This window comes from Prionailurus bengalensis, chromosome A3, assembly GCF_016509475.1.
Source record: "Prionailurus bengalensis isolate Pbe53 chromosome A3, Fcat_Pben_1.1_paternal_pri, whole genome shotgun sequence".
Classification (NCBI taxonomy): Eukaryota; Metazoa; Chordata; class Mammalia; order Carnivora; family Felidae; genus Prionailurus; species Prionailurus bengalensis.
The window spans coordinates 85,967,562-85,986,509 of NC_057354.1; the positions used below are offsets into that span (position 1 = coordinate 85,967,562).

Consider the following 18,948-nt stretch of genomic DNA (forward strand, 5'->3'; position numbering starts at 1 on the left):
TAACATTCTACTTTCTGACTCTATGGATTTGCCTGTTTGAGCTACCTCATATACGTGGAATCATATAATATTTGTGTTTTTTTGTGTGTCTGGCTTATTTCATGTAACATGTTTTCAAGATTCCCCCATACTGTAGCATGAATTGATACTTTATTCCTTTCTCCTCATTTTTTATTGTGGTAAAATACACGTAGTACTTACTATCTTAACCATTTTGAAGTGTACAGTTCAGTGAATTAAGCACATTCACATTCTTGTGCAACCATCACCACCATCCATCTACAGAACTCTTTTCGTCTTGCAAAACGGAAACTCTGTGTCCATTTAGTGATAGTTACCCCTTCCCTTATCCCTCCCACCCCTGGCGACCAACTGCCATTCTTCTTTCTGTCTCTATGATTTTGACTACTCTAGGTACCTGATATAAGTGGAATGATACAGTATTTGTCTTTTTGTGCCTGGCTTATTTCACTTAGCACAATGTCATCAAGATTCATCCATGTTGTAGCATGTGTCAGGACTTCCTTCCTTTTGAAGGCTGACTTATATCCCACTGTATGTATATATCACATTTTGTTTATGCATTCATCTGTTGATGCATATTTGAATAATGCTGCTATAAACGTAGGTGTACAAATAGTTCTTTGAGAGACTGCTTTCAATGACTTTGGGTATATATCCAGAAGTGAAATTGCTGATGACATAATTCTATTTTTTAACTTTTGAGGAACTGCCATAATGTTTTCCACAGTGGCTCTATCGTTTTGCATTCCCACCAACAGTGCACCAGGGGTCCAATTCTTCCACATCCTCACCAACACTTGTACTTCTTTCCTTTTTTGAAGGATGAGAACTATTCTAAGTTGTGTATATATCACGTTTAAAAAGACCTGTTCATCAGTTGATGAACCTTGGGGTCTTTTGGGTATTGTGAATAATACTGCTATGAACATTGGTGTGCAAGTATCTGGGTTCCTGCTTTCAATTTTTTTTTTTTTAAGTGGAATTGCTGGATCATAGGGTAATTCTATATTTAACTTATTGAGAAATCTAGACTTGAGGGAGATCTGTGCTCTGTTAAGTTGGTTCTGGTCATCCTAGCCTTCCTCTGAACAGATATCCCTGGTGGGCGGGGGACTTCTCCTTCTCTCTAGCATCCACACTGTCCCCATCCCCTCACTTCATTGCTTTCTGGAAGTTCGTTCTCTGAGCTTCTTTTACACAAAGGTCCAAGCTGCTGAAATGAAGCTGACCCTGGCGTCCAGCTGGGCTTGCCCGAGGGAGCGGGGTTTGGGTCGGTCCCAGCGTGGGGAGCGAGGGCGGTGCTGTGGGCGGGAGGGGAGCCTCCTCTGGGTTCTTTGAAATCCCACCAGCTAAGCCGGCCGTGTCCGCCCTCCGGCGGCGGCCGGGGCTGACCAGGTGAGCCGGCGGACAAGTCCCGTGCCCTGGGGGCGGGCACAGCGGGCGGGTGGTACTTCGCTCGGACCCGCGCTGAGCCCAGCTTTGAGCGCCAGCGCCCCCGTTCCTGCCCGCGGCGGTCGTTCTGGAGCCTGAGCCTGGGGAGCGCGCGCCGCCCGGCGCCCGGCTCCCTCCCGCGTGTCCTCGCTGCCGGCTGCCGCCTCTGCTTCCCCGAGACTCCGGCCCGGCCGCGACTCCAGGGTCGCCAGCCGCGCGCCCGCGCAGCGACCCCGACGTGTCCGGCTCCCCGGCCCGAGCACGCCTCTTCTAATCAGCCGCCGGTGCCCAGGGCGCCCCGCGGCCACCGGGGGCGGGGAGCGCCAGTGCGGGGCGGGCCCGGGCCGGGGGTGGCCCTGCCGCGGGGCTTGCGTTCCTGGGGTCTGCGGCGGCGCGCGAGCGTAACTCCCGCCCGGGCAGGGAGCGAACCCGGAGAAGAGGAGGAAGAGCGGGGACCGCTCCGGTGTCTGCGGGCCTCTGGGCGCAGGGGCTCTTGTCTTCGTCCCCGGATAAAAAACCGCACCTGGTCCGCCCGCCGGGATGCCGCAGGTAGGGAGCGCGCCCTCCCGAAGAGATGCTCTGAGGACCCCACGCGGCTAGCGCGGCCACCGGGTGCGGGGGGGGGGGGGCGCTTTTTGAGTGGGGAGGAGGCTTTTCCAGAGACTCGCTTTCGCGCTCATTTCCTCAGGGGAGCCGGGCGGGTTACCCATCCCTCTGCCCTTGGAGTAGCCTCCGCGACTCCGAGGAGAAAGCTGGGAGCCCCAGCGGGCTTCTCGGCAGGGGCTGCAGAGAGGCTTCCAGCCTTGGGCAGGGTCTGGCCGCGGGGCGAGCGCTAAACCACAGGGCCCCCAGAGGACACTGGGTGGGAACGGAAGGGAGTTCGTCTTTGAGAGGTGAGAACACAAGAAAAAAGAGCGCTGGACAATTTCTCCCCTAGTGCTAAATTTCCCAACACCCCCGGTGCCCCAAGAAGTTTTTATTACCTTTTGTTTTAAAAACCTGACTTGGAGCCTTCCAGGTACATGCTCGGAGGGCACCCCTCCGGGAGCAGGCGTGGGGGGAGGGGGGGCGTGCCTCCGAGATACACAGGGCCTGCAAGGAGTGAGGACTGTCTCACCAGGATTGCAGCTGTACCTGTCCAGACCCCAAGACTTGGCCCCCCTCTGACCTTTCAGACCACGGTTGTGCTTCTCACACCTGACAGGGACAAAGGGCAGGGACTGAGAAGGACGGAACTGATGGCTCAGAGGAAGGGATACAAGGGGGAGAAAAATGGGGGTGAGGAGTTGGGGGAGAGAGGCAGGTAGTGGCTGGGCCTCATCGGGGTGCAGAGGGATTTTAATGCGGGTTCCCCAAAGACAAGCTCTGGCTACGTTGCCGCTGAGGAGTGCGGGCAGCAAGATGTCCTGAGGGGTGCAGGGGGCTGCTATGTGTCTTTTGTTCCAGGAACCTCAGGTTTTCCATACTTTCCTGCCCTCTCCAGACTCCAGCCCTCTTATATCCCAGCAACTTGGTCTGATGTTTTCAGGCTCTGGGAGGGAGTAGGACTGCAGGGAGAGGGCAAGGGTCCCTCTTGGGCTTTGGTCTCCAGCAGTGCAGCTAACCACACTCCCACCCCCTTTCTGTGATGTGGTGGGGTCATCTGGGTCAGGATTTCCCTCCCCTTCCTTGAAGCTGACTGAGGAGGCCTGAGCACTCCAGAGTAATTCTTTGCAGTCCTAGGGTGTAACAGCCTCCCTCTCTAGGGAGCTCTGCACTTTACAGATGTTATTGATCTGCTGCCTGGAGGATGTTGAAACTCTGAGTGTTTAAGCTCTTTACCTCAGGACACACAACCAGCCAAGGAAGGATTTTGCTCCAAAGCCCCCTTTCTAAGCCACTCAGTGACTAGGCTGTGACTTCAACCCTGCAGCCTCTGCCTGGGGACAAGCCTTGGTAAATGCTGTGCCTGTCTGCCAGGGTCATAGCAGACTTGGATGTGGGGACAGGAAACCTAGTGAGGAAAGGGAAAGGGGGCTACTAGATAGGTTCTGGGATTTTGCCAGAGGAAGTGTTCTGCCAGAGGAGGGAGACCAGCTCGTGGGGAGCAGACAGGGTTGTCTCAGACAGGGTTGCTGATACTCAGAATAATTTCTTTTAAGTCACAGAATGGGACAATTTCACAGACAAAGTTCAAGCTATTAGGACAGGGAGTGACATTTGGAGCAGGTCACTTGCATTCTCTATAGCTTCCCCACCCTCAACTTAGGTCCTTGAGCAAAATTGCAATATTTCAGATCTTCAGTGGAAATGAAATAAACTGAACCAGTGCCTGGTTGTCTCTATAGCAATCCAGCCTTCCCTGTATGAGTGAGTATGTGGTTTTTATTCATTTGTTCTCTCTCCCTGGTTCCTTTATTTCCACTCCATCACTCAATGTTCATTCTGAGCAGGTGGCTAATGGGTCTGCTTGGGTTACAGGATGGCTTTACATTTGGCCAAGTTCACTCATATATGTAGCCAACTGTTTGTATGTCTTTCAAAGGCTTAGGATGGAGCTTGGATACTGTACCCCAAGGATGCTGGCAAAGACACTCTGACTCATTAAGGGAGAACTGAGTGTGAGCAGAGAGGGGAGACAGCCTCCCACACATCATCCCAGAGGAATTCTAAGCAGTGTTGTTCAGAGCACTACTTGGCCAGATGGAGATCACCACGGGGGTCATGGATGAGAACACCACCAACACCTCCACCAACTTCCTTTCTGTGCTTCCCCCCCACGGAGCCCAAGCTGCTTCCTTCCCATTCAACTTCAGCTATGGTGACTATGATATGCCTTTGGATGAAGATGAGGATGTGACCAATTCCAGGACTTTCTTTGCTGCTAAGATCGTCATTGGCATGGCCCTAGTGGGCATCATGCTGGTCTGTGGCATTGGCAACTTCATCTTCATTGCCGCCCTGGCCCGCTATAAGAAGCTGCGCAACCTTACCAACCTGCTCATTGCCAACCTGGCCATTTCTGATTTCCTGGTGGCCATTGTCTGCTGCCCCTTTGAGATGGATTACTATGTGGTGCGCCAGCTGTCCTGGGAACATGGCCATGTCATGTGTGCCTCTGTCAACTACCTGCGCACCGTTTCTCTCTACGTCTCCACCAATGCCCTGCTGGCCATCGCCATTGACAGGTGAGTAAGAGGGTGCTGGAGACAACAAGGAAAGGAACATCGGAATTGTGCTTTCCTTTACTGTAGGTGTGGGTTGAAGAGAGGTGTCTGTATTCCTATAGGTGTGGATGCGTGGAGGTTCAAAAGTTGGTCCATTGACTGTAAGGAGAGTTCTAGTTTTCCAGCTGTGAGCAGGCACAGGTAGCAGAGCTCCCTAGAGTTGGGCAGGGGAAGGGCCTGTGGTCCCTCTGCTATGGACGTGCTCCTAGATGTATCCTAGATATTCAAGGTCTAGAGGTACATAGGTAAGAAGAAATGTGGAGGCTCAAGTTTAAGTTCCAGGCAAGTACTTCTTGAGTCAAGTTGGGAATTTTGAGGAAGATTGTCTCTACTAAACCGTGAGCACCCTCGACCCCAACCCCAAACACCAATTTTTCTTTCTTTTTTTTTTTTTTAATTTAAATCCAAGTTAGTTAACATATAGTGTAATAGTTATTTCAGGACTAGAACTTAGTGATTCATCACGTACATATAACACCCAGTGCTCATCCCAACAAGTGCCCTCCTTAATGTCCATCACCCATTTAGCCCATCCCCCACCCAACACCCCACCAGCAACTCCACACATGGTTTGTTCTCTGTATTTTAGAGCCTCTTACGGTTTGTCTCCTTCTCTGTTTTTATCTTATTTTTGCTTTTCTTCTCTTAGGTTCATCTGTTTTGTTTCTTAAATTCCACATATGAGTGAAATCATACGGTACTTGTCTTTCTCTGACTGACTTATTTCACTTAGCATAATACACTCTAGTTCCATCCATGTTGTTGCAAACCGGTTTATTTTAAAATAAGATTGACAGATTTGATTTGAAAAAAAAAAAAAGGAAAGAAAGAAAAAGAGAACAAATGTCTACTTGTTCTTTTTGGTTGTTGCATTAATCACTTTGCTCCTTTACATACGTTTGCATGCGACAATGTAGAAGATCTGTTTCTAGTGATGGGAAATAAACGCAATAAGAGCAGTCTATGAAAATCTTTCTTCTGTTATGTTCAGTCTTTTCATTTAGGACAATCATCTGTGCCAATGAACCAGGGTAGTTTTTGTTCCCTCAGGAAAAACTTTGCAAGCTCCTCTGCCCAAAGTTGACTCTCATTCCAGAGCACCTTGGTACAGTCCAGAGCCAGTTACCTGGAGGGTCAGGGCCTCCGTGTACTTGGATCTGAACAGCACGTCTCTCTCCCTTAACCCAGAGAGCCTGGAGCACAGATGCTTAACCTGTTTCATGGCCTCAGGGCTCTGGTGGAGTCTAGCCTGCCCCCGCAATCAGGACATCCCAGGCAGTGTTCCTGGGAGGAACACAGCAGATAGAACCTGTTTTCTGAAGCCAAAGTCAGAATAACCAGAGATTGGATAACCTGGAAACAGGCCACTCTCCAGGGGAGATTGAGAAGGAACCTGGCTTTAAAAGCATTGTGAGCTGGGGCCTCAGCCTCTTTTCTCCCAGGAGGAATGTCAAGGAGTTAGCAGCTTAAAGAGCCCTGGCTCTGTCACCTGTAGAAGGTACTCAGAGTTGTCACCCCTGCAGAGGGCTACTTTGGCCAGGGTCCTCCACAGCAGTCTGGAAGCCCCACGGTATTTTATCCACCCAGGGACAGACCTTGGGTGAATCAGGAGGGGCCCAGTCAAACAGCTCTAAGTGCCCTTTAGAGCTGTCAAGGAAGAGCTCCAGGAACCCTGTCTCTGACCTTTCTGAAAGTAGAAGCTGAAAGCATAGAGGACCCTTTCCTGAAGTTTCACTCCGGCAAGACATATTTGCAGAGCGGGTGCTCTCAGCCACTAAAAATGGGGTATGGTAGTGTTTGTTCCCTGGGCAGGGCAGGCTCCCACTCCTGGGTGCCATCCATTTTTCGATATAGGGTGCCACTTGTCAAAAGGGGTAACACTGCAGAAGGGAGTAGCTTCAAGGGGGACAGGAGCCAGGATAAATTAAGGGGTACTAGGTTCTTCTGAACATGTAAGAGGTAATATCTGTGTGAATCAATCAACCTTGTTCTATTGAACTTTTTCACATTAATACACTACTTTTATATCAAACTCAGCTGTCTGAAATCCTACAGGCACTTCTCGTGCACTGTGAGTTTATGTAATGTAATTTAGATACAATAAGAAAGATTAATTGGAGAACATGCTTTGTATCTTGGGACTGCGATGGTTTACAGTGGGGTTGTGATTAGAAACTTGAACCCAGACACTGGGGGAAAGCAGTGCTGCCTGCACAGGCCATCCAGTGGCCTTGACCAACTAACCAGCTGCTCCAAGGTGTGAAGTTCCCTTACTGATGTTTTGATCTTTGCTTCCCACTATTTTTATGTGTTTTTACCATTTAATTTCAGTTTTGCAGTGCAGGACTTCACTGATTTTTGTCTGGCCTCATGTGTTGTTCAGGATTTGATCAGTGATTTTCATGTTCTATTTGGTTAGTTTTGGGTAACTCGTTTTTTTAAAAGTATTTTTCAGTGTTTAGTTATTTTTGAGAGAGAGAGAGAGAGAGAGAGACAGAGTGCGAACTGGGTAGGGGCAGAGAGAGAGAGAGAGAGAGAGAGAGACGTAGAATCCGAAGCAGGCTCCAGGCTCCGAGCTGTCAGCACAGGGCCCGACGCGGGGCTGGAACTCACGAACCATGACATCATGACCTGAGCCAAAGTTGGACATTTAATCGACTGAGCCACTCAGGCACCCCCTTGAGCAACTCATATTTATCTCGATATACCAAATACACTACAGTTATAAAAATACCTTTGTTTTTATTTAATGAAATTACAGGGGTAGCGTTAGTGGTTATTTTGCTGGGTTTAAACTCCTGCTGCAGCACCTATTACCCTAGAACCTCATGTTAGCTCTTTAACATCTCTCTGCCTCAATTTTCTCACGTATACAAAGGGAATAATAAGAAAACCTAATGTATTGGGTTGCTTTGAGGATTAAGTGAAATAATATATAATTGTTTAGAACAAGGCATAAGCCAGAGTAAGCACCAAATAAACAGTGGATAGTATAATTCTTAAATTAATCCTTAAAGGAACAACAACAACAAAACAAACCCAGGTAAACTAATGAATGTTTTCGATTGGCTGACCTCTTCATTTTCACTGAAGTGGTTGTTTTATGACGTGATATTAAAAAACATGATAAAAGTTTCTAAGACATGCAGCTATGAAGATATGGCACAACAGAACTATTTATCTTCTATCTTCTCTATGTCTGTGACTAGCTCCATGGCTCTCCCTCTGCGCTAGCACAGCTTCTTTATAGGACCTGCTAATGCTCGTGGCTACCTCCTCCCTGTTCACTCAGGCCTGGCTGTCAGAGCCTCCTCTTGGGCTCCTTGCCTCAGTGTCTCTCAGCTCTGCCCCTCTGCCAAAGCTCCACCCCTCACAATCCATGCTAAACATTCATTCATTCAAACGGAGCATTGTTGTAGAGCAGCTATGATGTGACAGATACCATTCCAAGCACTGGGGATATGACAGTGCATAAGAAAAATAAGCCCCTTGCCTTGGAGAGAGGTAACAGTCAGGCACACAAAGAAGGCAATTTCAGAGCGTTACAAATACTCCGAACAAAAAAGACAAACATGAGAACATCGAGAATGATGCAGGGTGGGAGTTACTCCAGGTACGTAGGAAATGTGTCTCTGAGGAGAAGACATTTGAAGGGAACTCTGGAAGAAAAAGAAAAAAAAAAAAAGCCAGCCTTGGGAAGATAGGGAAAACGCATTCCAGACAAAGGAAATTATCAGTGCAAAGGCCCCAAGACAGGAACAAACATGAAGTGTTCTAAGAACAGAGAAAAGGCTCCTGTGGCCTGAGGGAAGAAAGCAAGACTGCAGCTAAATTAATCTTGTGCTTGTCTCCCCACTCTTGCTCGAAAGACCTCTACTAACTCCATTGTCTGCAAAATGTGGCTCGAACCTCTTCACCTGCACTTTCAACCTTTTATTATTGAGCCTCAGACGGCCTCCCAGTCTCAGGCTAGGTAAACACATTTGTGTCCTGTTTCCAAAAGAGGTTGCAATCTTTTTGAGAATTGTCACGATGACTCATTCCATTCCTATTCATCCGGTGCCAAGCACTTGCTGAGAGTGAAGTTTTACTGGAATCCTTGGTGCCCGAATTCACTGACATCAAAAAGTTATAACAAAAGTAAGAGGCGATCCCTGCTCTCGAGGAGCTTACCATCTGGAGGGGGTGGGGGACGGTGGATAACACTTAGGAAACAACATAAAGTAAGGGACAAATTTTAAATAAGATTTACCTGGGTGCCTGGGTGGCTCAGTCGGGTAAGTATCCGACCTTGGTTCAGGTCATGACCTCATCATTTGTGAGTTCCAGCCCCGTGTTGGGCTCTGTGCTGACAGCTCAGAGCCTGGAGCCTGCCTCAGATTCTGTGTTTCCCTCTGTCTCTGCCCCTCCCCTGCTCATGCTCTCTCTCTCTCTCTTAAAAATAAACGTTAAAAAAAATTTTTTTTTAATGGGATTTACAGAAGCATGAGGTCATTGTATACTGGAGTAGGTGGCGGAGGCTTCCAGGAGGAGGTGAACATTTAACTGGCCTTAAACAAGTGGTAATCAGCAAAGGACAGGAAAAGTTTTCCAGGAGGGTAGTGGGGCAGTGTTTGCAAAAGATAAGGTGGGAATGCTTGAGGTATGAGGTCCCTTGGGGAGATCTAAGGGACCCTTGGGGACAAGGAATATAAGTAGAGATCACAAAAGATAGGTTCAAATTTCAGAAGATCTCAAAATCTACATATAGGAAGTCAAACCTGATAAAGCAGGGAGCTGAAAAAGATTATCAGAGGACTGTGTCCCCCAAGGTCTGGGTTTCCCCTTAGATGTGGAGACACATGCACTGGCTTTGATGTGAACCCATAGATCTCAGAGCATGTGGGATACTGGGTGACACTCCCTTCTTTATCCAAAATCCAGGGGAAATGGCCGGTCAGCCTGCCCACTGACCACTCTTCTGTTCTGCTGCCTGGGGCCAGCTAAGGCTTGAGTACTTGTGCTCAGCTTTAGGAAATCACAAATCCTCCCCAGTGAGTTCACTGATGGGGCTGACCAGCCCGAGGAGTGGGTCCTGAATTCCCTGACCATTTCATGACTGGCCTAGAAGCTGCTGTAAATACCATTTCCGTGTTTGATCTGGGGTTGGGTCCTGGGCACAAAGGGAGCCCAAATATTCTTTGCTTAATCACCAAGCTCACCATCATCACACAATCACTGCCTGGATATTTCTTTGTCCAGCAGCCTTTATTCTTTGTTCTCTGGGAAATGTTGGCTCTAAGTGGATCTGGACCTGAGCCATTATAATGGTAGACACAGGGCAAGCCAAGGGCATATGCATAAGCAGAGAAAGTAGCTGCCAGTTGCCTGACTTCTTCTTGGAACATCAATAAGCAGAAACCAACTGTGATGGAGAGAAAAGAGGAAAAGGATGCGACGATTCTGCTAGGATGCTAGGAAAAAGGGGTATTGCTTGCTCTGATTGGAAAGGGAGGGGACAAATGTCATATTAGAGACCCTCCTGGATTTGGAGCAAGATATGGATGAGCCTGGACCATGGTTCTGTCAATTTCTAGCTGTGTGGCCTTTGGCAGGTTATTTAACTTCTGCAAACTTCAGTTTGCTCATCTGTGAAATGGCCATCTTTGCTGTATTACCTGTTCAATAGACTTGGGGATATGTAATGAGAAAGTTGATTTGAAAATGCTCTGTAAATTACAAGCTGTTTTACAAACATAAGCAAGTATTACTAATGTTAGAGTTCTGGAGTTCTGATCCTAGCACAAGCCAAGACTGGTGGCAATCCTTGAAACAGTTTTTTTGCAATTTTCCTTTTGGTAAATGTATTTGGAAGGACTCTTGCACAGCTCCTGGTTCTAACCCTGGGAATGGAGTTGGGGCGAAGGCAGGGAAAGCCAAGATGAAATAAACATCTGATGGGGAGTCACAGATTACCCTGAAGATTAATTTTTATGTAAAAATAGATTCAATGAAATAAAAAGTAGCAGAGAACTTGAAAATGAAGTATTTGCCAATAACAGGTAAAAAAAGTTGCTGTGTATACAGAATAGCTTTGAAAAAATACATTTTATTTTATTTTTTTAAGTTTATTTATTTATTTTGAGAGCGAGAGCGAGCGAGCCAGCGTGCTCACGTGCACACGCCAGCATGTGGAGGAGAGGTGGAGAGAGGAGAGAGAGAATTCCCAGGCAGGCTCTGTGCTGACAGCATGGGCTTGTACCTACAAACTATGAGGTCATGATCTGAGCCAAAATCAAGAGTTGGACGCTTAATTGACTGACCACCAGGTGCCCCTGAAAAAATACATTTTTTAGGCTGCTAACCATTTCTTGTATGTTAGTAGCCTGTGGTTGTTTATGTGCAGTTAATGCCAGCAGACCAAGTCTGAGGACCCAGAAGGGGTCCTGCAGTACCAGCCAAGGGGGTCCCTGGCTGCACATGGGACAGGAAGCAAATGTGAGCCAGAAGGAGGTGAAAGAGTTTACTGAAGGTTTACAGAGAATGCAGGTACAGAGTGGGAGACTCAGAAAGGAAAGGAAAGAGAGTCTTTCCTTTGTTTAGGGTCTGGGGTTTTTACTGGGGATGGTGGTCTGCTGGACGTGCCCTGTCAGGCATCATGGAACTGGTTAGAACAAAGACCAAGGCCCAGGTGTTATTCGAATGATGCATCGGGATGTTTAGAGCCAGTGGTCTGGAATATGTGTATGATGGCTTCGCCAGGTCATTCTCACCTGGTCCTTCCTTAGGTGCTATCTAGTCTGAAGAAATCATTAACTCCTTGTCCCTTACAAGGAGGACATGCACTCTTTGCATTGTGAGGCACATGTAAAGTGGGGGTGCAGTGTCTAGCAAGAATAGAAGCAAGAAAAGGAGCAAAAAGCAGATTTTTATGGAGTCTTTCAATTTCCCTACCTCATAGTGTCTAATTAGAGCCTCGTAGTATCTCTGTGAGGTTGGCAAGGCCGGTGATATTTCCATATTACAGATGAGGAAATTGAGCCCACAGAGCTAAGAAAAAGGACTCAAATCACATAAAAAGTTTGTGGCAAAGCTGGGACTGGATTCATGGTCTTCTGCTAGATCGGCATTCTTTCCTATTTGTTCACTGAAAAAAACACTCTGACCTTGAAACATCACAAAGACTTAGGAAATTGTTATTGGGAAAGGAAGGAATAGAATTAATATAGTGAAAATTCATATGGTTAACAAGTATAAATATGGAAATATTCTTTGACAAAGTAATCAATAGAACATGGCAGGGCAGATAAAGAGGGAGAGAGTGAGTGAGAGCAAAGGTGCTAAACTCTTAGTTTTTGTCATGAGTCTGAGCAAGTTTGGTGCACTTAATATAGCAGGAGCACTGTGGTCTTTATGAAGGGTCCATGCATGTGCACTGACAGAAGCATTGCCAACACCCTGCAGACATTCGCATTCCACCCTTCAGCACCTGGGAGATCGGCAAGAGGCCAGAGATTTCTGTTGGTGGCACAGCATGTCAGGCAGCCCACTAGGTGTCCAGAGGGTGGACACAACCCATCCAACTTCATCTGACATCTCTTGAAGAGAGCAGGAATCTCACTCCTGTAAACTCTCCAAATGACACTCAATGGAGTTGGCTGCCTATGTTGGGGGGAGGAGGGACAGACACATCAGGAATATAATCAGGAAAAAAATAGGAATGAACCTCCTCTTCCAATCAAAATCCTAAGAATGATGACCTAAAAGGGATTAGTTTCAAAGGAAATAAAGTTGGTCTGGCTTTCCTTCAGCCTTCTCTCACATTTGCTCTTGGCTCTACCTGGGATAAGCTATGGACACGTGAGAATGTGTTTATTTCCAGCATTATTTATCACTCCCTCCCACTTCACTCCTCATCCTTCTCCTTCTCCAACTGCTACCCCCTGCCAGACAGGGAAAGCCTTCCAGGAAACCAGAGCTCTCTGCATAAGTATGTGCTCTCTCTCTGGGAAGGAGGCTTTCATACCACACAAATGACTCACATCCCCCAGAAAGTGCTCTTTCTTCGTTCCTGGACCACTGTGGCAACAGCAGTGTGGTTTTTTGGGAAAGAACAAAAGCAATATCTTTCACTGTCTGGTGCTTTGTGGTTGAAAAAAAAAAAACATTCATGTATATTCTTGATTGATTTTTCACATCTACCATGAGATAGGGTTAAATGTTTTCTATCAAGGGTCCTGTGGTATATGACCTTGAGAGAGTCAGTCATCTGTCTCCAGGCTCCATTTTTACACCTGGAAAATAAGGTAAATGGTCACATGCTTTTCTTTTACCTTTGAAGCAAAATTTTTAAAAATGTAGGTTGAAGACTTTGCCCACTGCTTCCACTGGAAAGGGCAAGATCTCCCGACAACTCTTTGGAATTATCAGGCCCTCTTAGCTCTAAAAACTATGGGCTAATTAGGAGGAGTAATCTTGGAAACAAGAAAGACCTGGGAATAGTGCCAGGCCAGAAATCAACGGGAGGCATTATTACTACTTTGAATAATAGTTAGTATTTATTGAGTATATATCATGTCTAAACCTGTGCCAAAAATTGTGCATCTATTAGCACAAACAAAAGCTTTTGTAGGTAATGAAACCGAGACTCAGAATGATTGAACAAAATTTTCCCAAGGTTGTGATAGCTAGTAAGGGGGTAGAACCGGGGTTTGCACTCAAGTCTGCCTTTCTGGAAAAGCTCACATGGTTGTTTTTCCTCCACATGTGCCATTCGGTGGCACCTTCTCATGTTGCAAAAACAATATCACCACCCAGCACTACCTCATTACAGTGGTTGAACCCATTTGTGTTCTTGTACTAGATATCTGGCCATCGTCCACCCGCTGAGACCCAGGATGAAGTATCAAACAGCCACTGGCTTGATTGCCCTGGTGTGGATGGTGTCCATCCTCATCGCCATCCCTTCAGCCTACTTCACAACCGAAACGGTCCTCATCATTGTCAAGAGCCAAGAGAAGATCTTCTGTGGCCAGATCTGGCCGGTGGACCAGCAGATCTACTACAAGTCCTACTTCCTCTTCATCTTTGGCATCGAGTTTGTGGGCCCCGTGGTCACGATGACCCTGTGCTATGCCAGGATCTCCCGGGAGCTCTGGTTCAAGGAGGTCCCAGGCTTCCAGACGGAGCAGATCCGGAAGCGGCTGCGCTGCCGCAGGAAGACGGTGCTGGTGCTCATGTGCATCCTCACTGCCTACGTGCTGTGCTGGGCTCCCTTCTATGGCTTCACCATCGTGCGCGACTTTTTCCCCACCGTGTTCGTCAAGGAGAAGCACTACCTCACGGCCTTCTACGTCGTGGAGTGCATCGCCATGAGCAACAGCATGATCAACACCCTGTGCTTCGTGACCGTCAAGAACAACACCATCAAGTACTTCAAGAAGATCATGCTGCTCCATTGGAAGTCTTCTTACAATGGGAGTAAGTCCAGCGCGGATCTTGATCTTAAAACCACAGGGGTGCCGGCAACTGAAGAGGTGGACTGCATCAGACTAAAATAACTGGATGGACCTTTCAAAGTTTAAACAAAGACAGACCTTTGGGACACTGACCAGTGCTAGATACAGACTATCAACCAAGAACTCTTGGTTTTCGGCAGAAGGCAGAGGTAACGGACAGCTTAGTGAACACTGTGTTCAAGGAGCTCAGAATTTATAAAACTGATGTGACTAGATACCATCTCCAGTGGCCAACAGTAACTGAATGTCTAATGTATGCAAAGAGTAGGCACTGGTGAAATGCATATATGTTGACAACATTTAATTGGCAAAAAGAAATAAGGATTCAGCCAAGACAAATGTTGGGGCATAGCCTGAAATGAGAGGCTTTCCAGAAAGGAACCCAATTAGGCATCTAGGACTGTGGTACACGTGTTTGTAGGGTGAGGGTCTCTCTGACCATCTTGAGTACTCATCAGATGCTGATGTAGTCCATCTCTAGGACTGTTCTTGGTCTTGAGTTCACTCCTAATATTTGAATACAAACACAGGCTCCTAGTTCTTTCTTCATCCCTTCTTTTCTCATCCCTGGTCCCTATTCTCTGTGAGGAACTTTATGTGCACGTACATGGACACCTCAATATGCATGACCAAGTTCTGTCCAAGCCCTCCTCCCCAACACTGCTCCATGGCTATCCCTCAACTGTGCCCACACATGGTGAGGCTCATCATCAGGAGAAGCCACACACCCTGAAAGCCTTTTGGCCAGGCTATTAAAGGGTTCTGGGTATTTTGACTTGCTCCAGGGAAGGCCTGGGCTCAGGATGAGTGTGTTCCCTTGGCTCCATGGACTTCTCACTCCATGGGGAGGAGTGCAGCTGAAGGACCACTGAAAGCCTGTTGGGTTCAGGGAAGGAGCTCAGGTTTTCTGGGTCTAAAGATGATACTGCTTCTACCTCTTAGTTATACTGGCTTGGACCAATTAGGCTTCTCCTTAAGTCCTTCTCTTCCTTCTCATGTATCCATGCTTGTGAAGCATAGAATCTTTGAAAGTAGACACACCTCATGGATGTGGCTGTCAGCCATTTTTCCATTTCCACCAGCTGTCACCCTCATTATTATGGTTTGAGGGCAAGATGTATTTGTCACTGGTGCTTGAAGCCCATCATAGTTATTAATTCTTCGGATTAAGACTTGTTTCTCTTTTAAAACGGATGTACTCTTGGGACAGATGACCTGCGCATTTCTACCCCTCGGTATAAACGAAGCCATGTGATCCAGTGGCAGATGGTGAAGGTTGGTGGTACAGCCCTGGGCACCCAGGAAAGAAAGGGATGTACAAATGGTTGGTGGGGGGCCAACAAGGAGATTCAGTGGCTCCACAGGCTATTGAGGGCTCATCCTACTTTCCAACATACCCTCATTGTTTGGTATTCTGAATTTTGGAATTTGGACTTTTGGAACCAGAAGATTTGATCCAGCCTTGGCTCTGTCACCTGTGTGACCCTGGGTAAAGCTTCTCAGAGGGGACAAAGATAATACTTGTGATAACTACTGATGAGGTGGTTGTGAAGAACCAATGAACTAACATGTGGGTAAAGTCTTTTCAGCCACACCAGTAATCAGAAGAATGGACCAACAACTGTGTATAGTGTGCCTGACAAAGAAAAACTTGTCACTTTGGCTTATGTATCTGGAAACCTTACCATCTCCCCTTTTCATTACTCTTTGTGTGAATTATTCCTTTACCTCTCTTAGCCGTGCTATATGAATTAGGTTCCTAACAACACCCTGGTACAACAAGGCAGTGAAACTTGATGGTGAAAGTGTAACAGGAAATGGCAGAGTGTCTGCAGTCAGATGAGCTCAGGGTTTTAGAAACTTCAGAATCAGAACATCTTTGTAATTGTGGAAGTATTGTGACCATGTTCCTATGCCTGTTCCCAGCCAGCATGAATCTGGGCAACGTGATATTTGTTTCTCAACCTTTTGTTAGTCTCGTGAGTGTATATAGCTAAAGAGTAAACTTGTCTTTTCCCTCTCAAATAATTCTAGAGAAGCACATCTATGAGGCTATTTAACTGACACTTGTATGGCATTTCCTTCCAAATATAGTCAACTCTTCATTTTTGCCAGCAAAGTTCATTTTTTTAATAGTTACCTTATTTCCCTGGAAGACATATTTCAAAACCCTCTTTATTTTTTTCCTATTTGTCATCCAGCAGACTCACTCTACAGCTGAATCAGAGTACTCTCAGAGAATAAAAACTAAAACATTAGCCTAAATCCAACATACCTTGGAAGGCAATTTTTATTTCTTACAAAATTACATATTACACTCTAAAATCAGGAAAGTTAGCTTTGGACCAAAAAATAATAAAATGACATAATTAGTTGTGGTTATGTTCACCTTTTCCATTAGGATTGCTAAATAAGAGTTGACAATAAAATAAGAGTTTTTTGGGGCACCTGGGTGGCTCAGTCGGCTAAGCGTCCAACTTTGGCTCAGGTCATGATCTCGCAGTTCGTGAGTTTAAGCCCCACATCGAGCTCCGTGTTGATAGCTTAGAGCCTGGAGCCTGCTTTGGATTCTGTGTCTCCCTCTCTGCCCCTCCCCCACTCAAGCTCTGTCTCTCTTTCAAAAATAAATAAGCATTAAAATTTTTTTTTTAAAAATAGGAGCTTTTTTTTTATTTTTTTACTTTTTTTTTTTTTTTCAACGTTTATTTATTTTTGGGACAGAGAGAGACAGAGCATGAACGGGGGAGGGGCAGAGAGAGAGGGAGACACAGAATCGGAAACAGGCTCCAGGCTCTGAGCCATCAGCCCAGAGCCTGACTCGGGGCTCGAACTCACGGACCGCGAGATCGTGACCTGGCTGAAGTCGGACGCTTAACCGACTGCGCCACCCAGGCGCCCCAAAAATAGGAGCTTTTTATATGTGAAAACCAAACCTCTTTTTGCTTTTCAGCCTCAAATGTGTCAATTTTTCATTTGTTTAACTATCTGTAGTATTTCTAGATGTTGTGTCTGCTTGTGACTTTATGGTGAGTGGAAGCGTTGTGCTGTGATCAAGTGAAATAAAAAAAAACCCGTACATATATAATCATCGACCATAGTGTGCCTGTAATTTTCATCCCTCTTCCTCCTCCTTTTCTGAATCATACTGTGATGTTTCTTTGAGCACTGAATAGATGCTGATTCCGTGATCACAGGAATTGTGAGAACAGTGCTAACTCATACTCTTTTTGCCTTTGAACTTCTCTGTCCTAAAGAAATTTCACTGATTTATATCTTCTTCCTATAAGTCTGCTCTGGTAAAACCATTAATGCCTTCCAGCATCTGAATGCCAAGACTTGAAATCTGAGGACCTGTTTATGCCTGTTACATAAGCTAAGGCTAACCCTTTGGGTAGCCTTAATGTCTGCACATGCAAAATGAACCAGGAGATGAAAGTGAGACTCCACACCATGTTCACATCAGTAGCTGAGTGGTAGCCTGTTCAGCTGGTGGTGTCTCCAAAACCTGGTGGTGAGCCCAACAAGGTGACGCTGGTGTTTATGTGTTTTTTTTTTGCTGTTCTTTACACACTTTCGATATGCGAAGAGATGGGCACATTGTCATATACAGAAGGATAAAGACATGATTTTGTAAAATCAAACCATTTCCTTAACTAAAGCAAAGGAGAAAGGCAGATTTACAACAGAGCTTTTGGAAATTTTGCCTAATGATTACACATTTGAAAAGTAATTTCTTAAATCAAAGGCATTAGAACACAGCAATGTGGCAGTCACCACAGCAAGCCCTCAAGCGTGAAACAAGTTCCATGCTTATGGAAAGGAATGCTAAAGAATTTGTGAGAAGGCCAGAAAATCCTAAACATGAGTCCTGTTTCTTGAAAAATCGCATACATTTTGGAATATACCCACAAAAATGAGTCCAGTTCTCCTTCATAGAGTGTGAGAATATTAAATTCACATAATTCATTTCATGGTGGATGAAATTGAAAGCCAGAATGGGAAAGAGATGTTCAAAGTCTCATAACTGGTCACCGTGACAGCCAGGGTTAAACCCCAAAGTCCCTAAAGCTTGGTCCAGGATTCTTCTACCGCAGAATTCATGTGTGTAGGGAGCATCAGTTTTGGAAGGAGAAAGATCTTTCCCAAGAATCCTTCAGGTGACTATTCAGCTCCAGACAGGCCTTCTCTGGAGACCTTTAAGGAGTTAAGCAGAAGTACTCCTGGTTCCTTTCCAAGCCAAGTTTAGCTCATCTTATCCCTGGGAACTCACAGCACAGACATGGAGACCAGGGGGTTTAAGGGAAGACTGCTAAAAAAAGGCTAATCACTGCTTTTTCTTCACCTCGCCTAGTTGGGGGTGCCTAGGAATATAAAAGGAAAGCCACAAGGCTGTTCATGAGAAGGCTATCCTGCCCTAGCAAAGCAGGAGAGAGAGAAAGAAGCCATGCTTGGTTGAATGTCCACACTAGAGTGAAGGCCTATGTGTTCAGAGTTTGGTGGCGTCAGAAGCCTGCCTCCTACCACCAGTGAAGAGAGAGGTGTGGTGGCTTTTTGGGTGAGGTGAGGCTTGAACTGAACAAATGAGGTGTAGAGAAGCAAGAGGGAGAATACTTCACATAAGAGAAATGGCTGTTTTACCTGCGCCCGGAAACAGAAATTGATTTTATTTCTGGGGGGAAAGACTTCTCCCACAGCAAAGGGATGGTCATCCCTGGAGCAGGTGACCGAAAAACTGAAAAGCACAGAGATGTAAGGAGAGACAGAAACTAACCTCACGAAGCAGGTCTGTA

The 18,948-nt window shown here is 46.3% G+C and overlaps 1 protein-coding gene across 2 annotated transcripts; it reads left to right on the plus strand.

Annotated features, from left to right (window-relative positions):
- Positions 1 to 1,351: 1,351 nt before the first annotated feature.
- On the plus strand, positions 1,352 to 16,688 carry PROKR1 (prokineticin receptor 1). 2 transcript variants are annotated; one of them, XM_043603545.1, is made up of 3 exons: positions 1,352 to 2,004; positions 3,980 to 4,622; positions 13,504 to 16,688. In XM_043603545.1, exons 2-3 carry the CDS (start codon positions 4,138 to 4,140, stop codon positions 14,198 to 14,200), a joined length of 1,182 nt encoding a protein of 393 aa, XP_043459480.1. In that variant the 5' UTR covers positions 1,352 to 2,004; positions 3,980 to 4,137; the 3' UTR covers positions 14,201 to 16,688. The 2 variants fall into 2 exon arrangements, with proteins under 2 accessions (XP_043459480.1, XP_043459481.1); XM_043603546.1 differs by lacking the exon at positions 1,352 to 2,004 and adding an exon at positions 3,360 to 3,804.
- Positions 16,689 to 18,948: the final 2,260 nt, after the last annotated feature.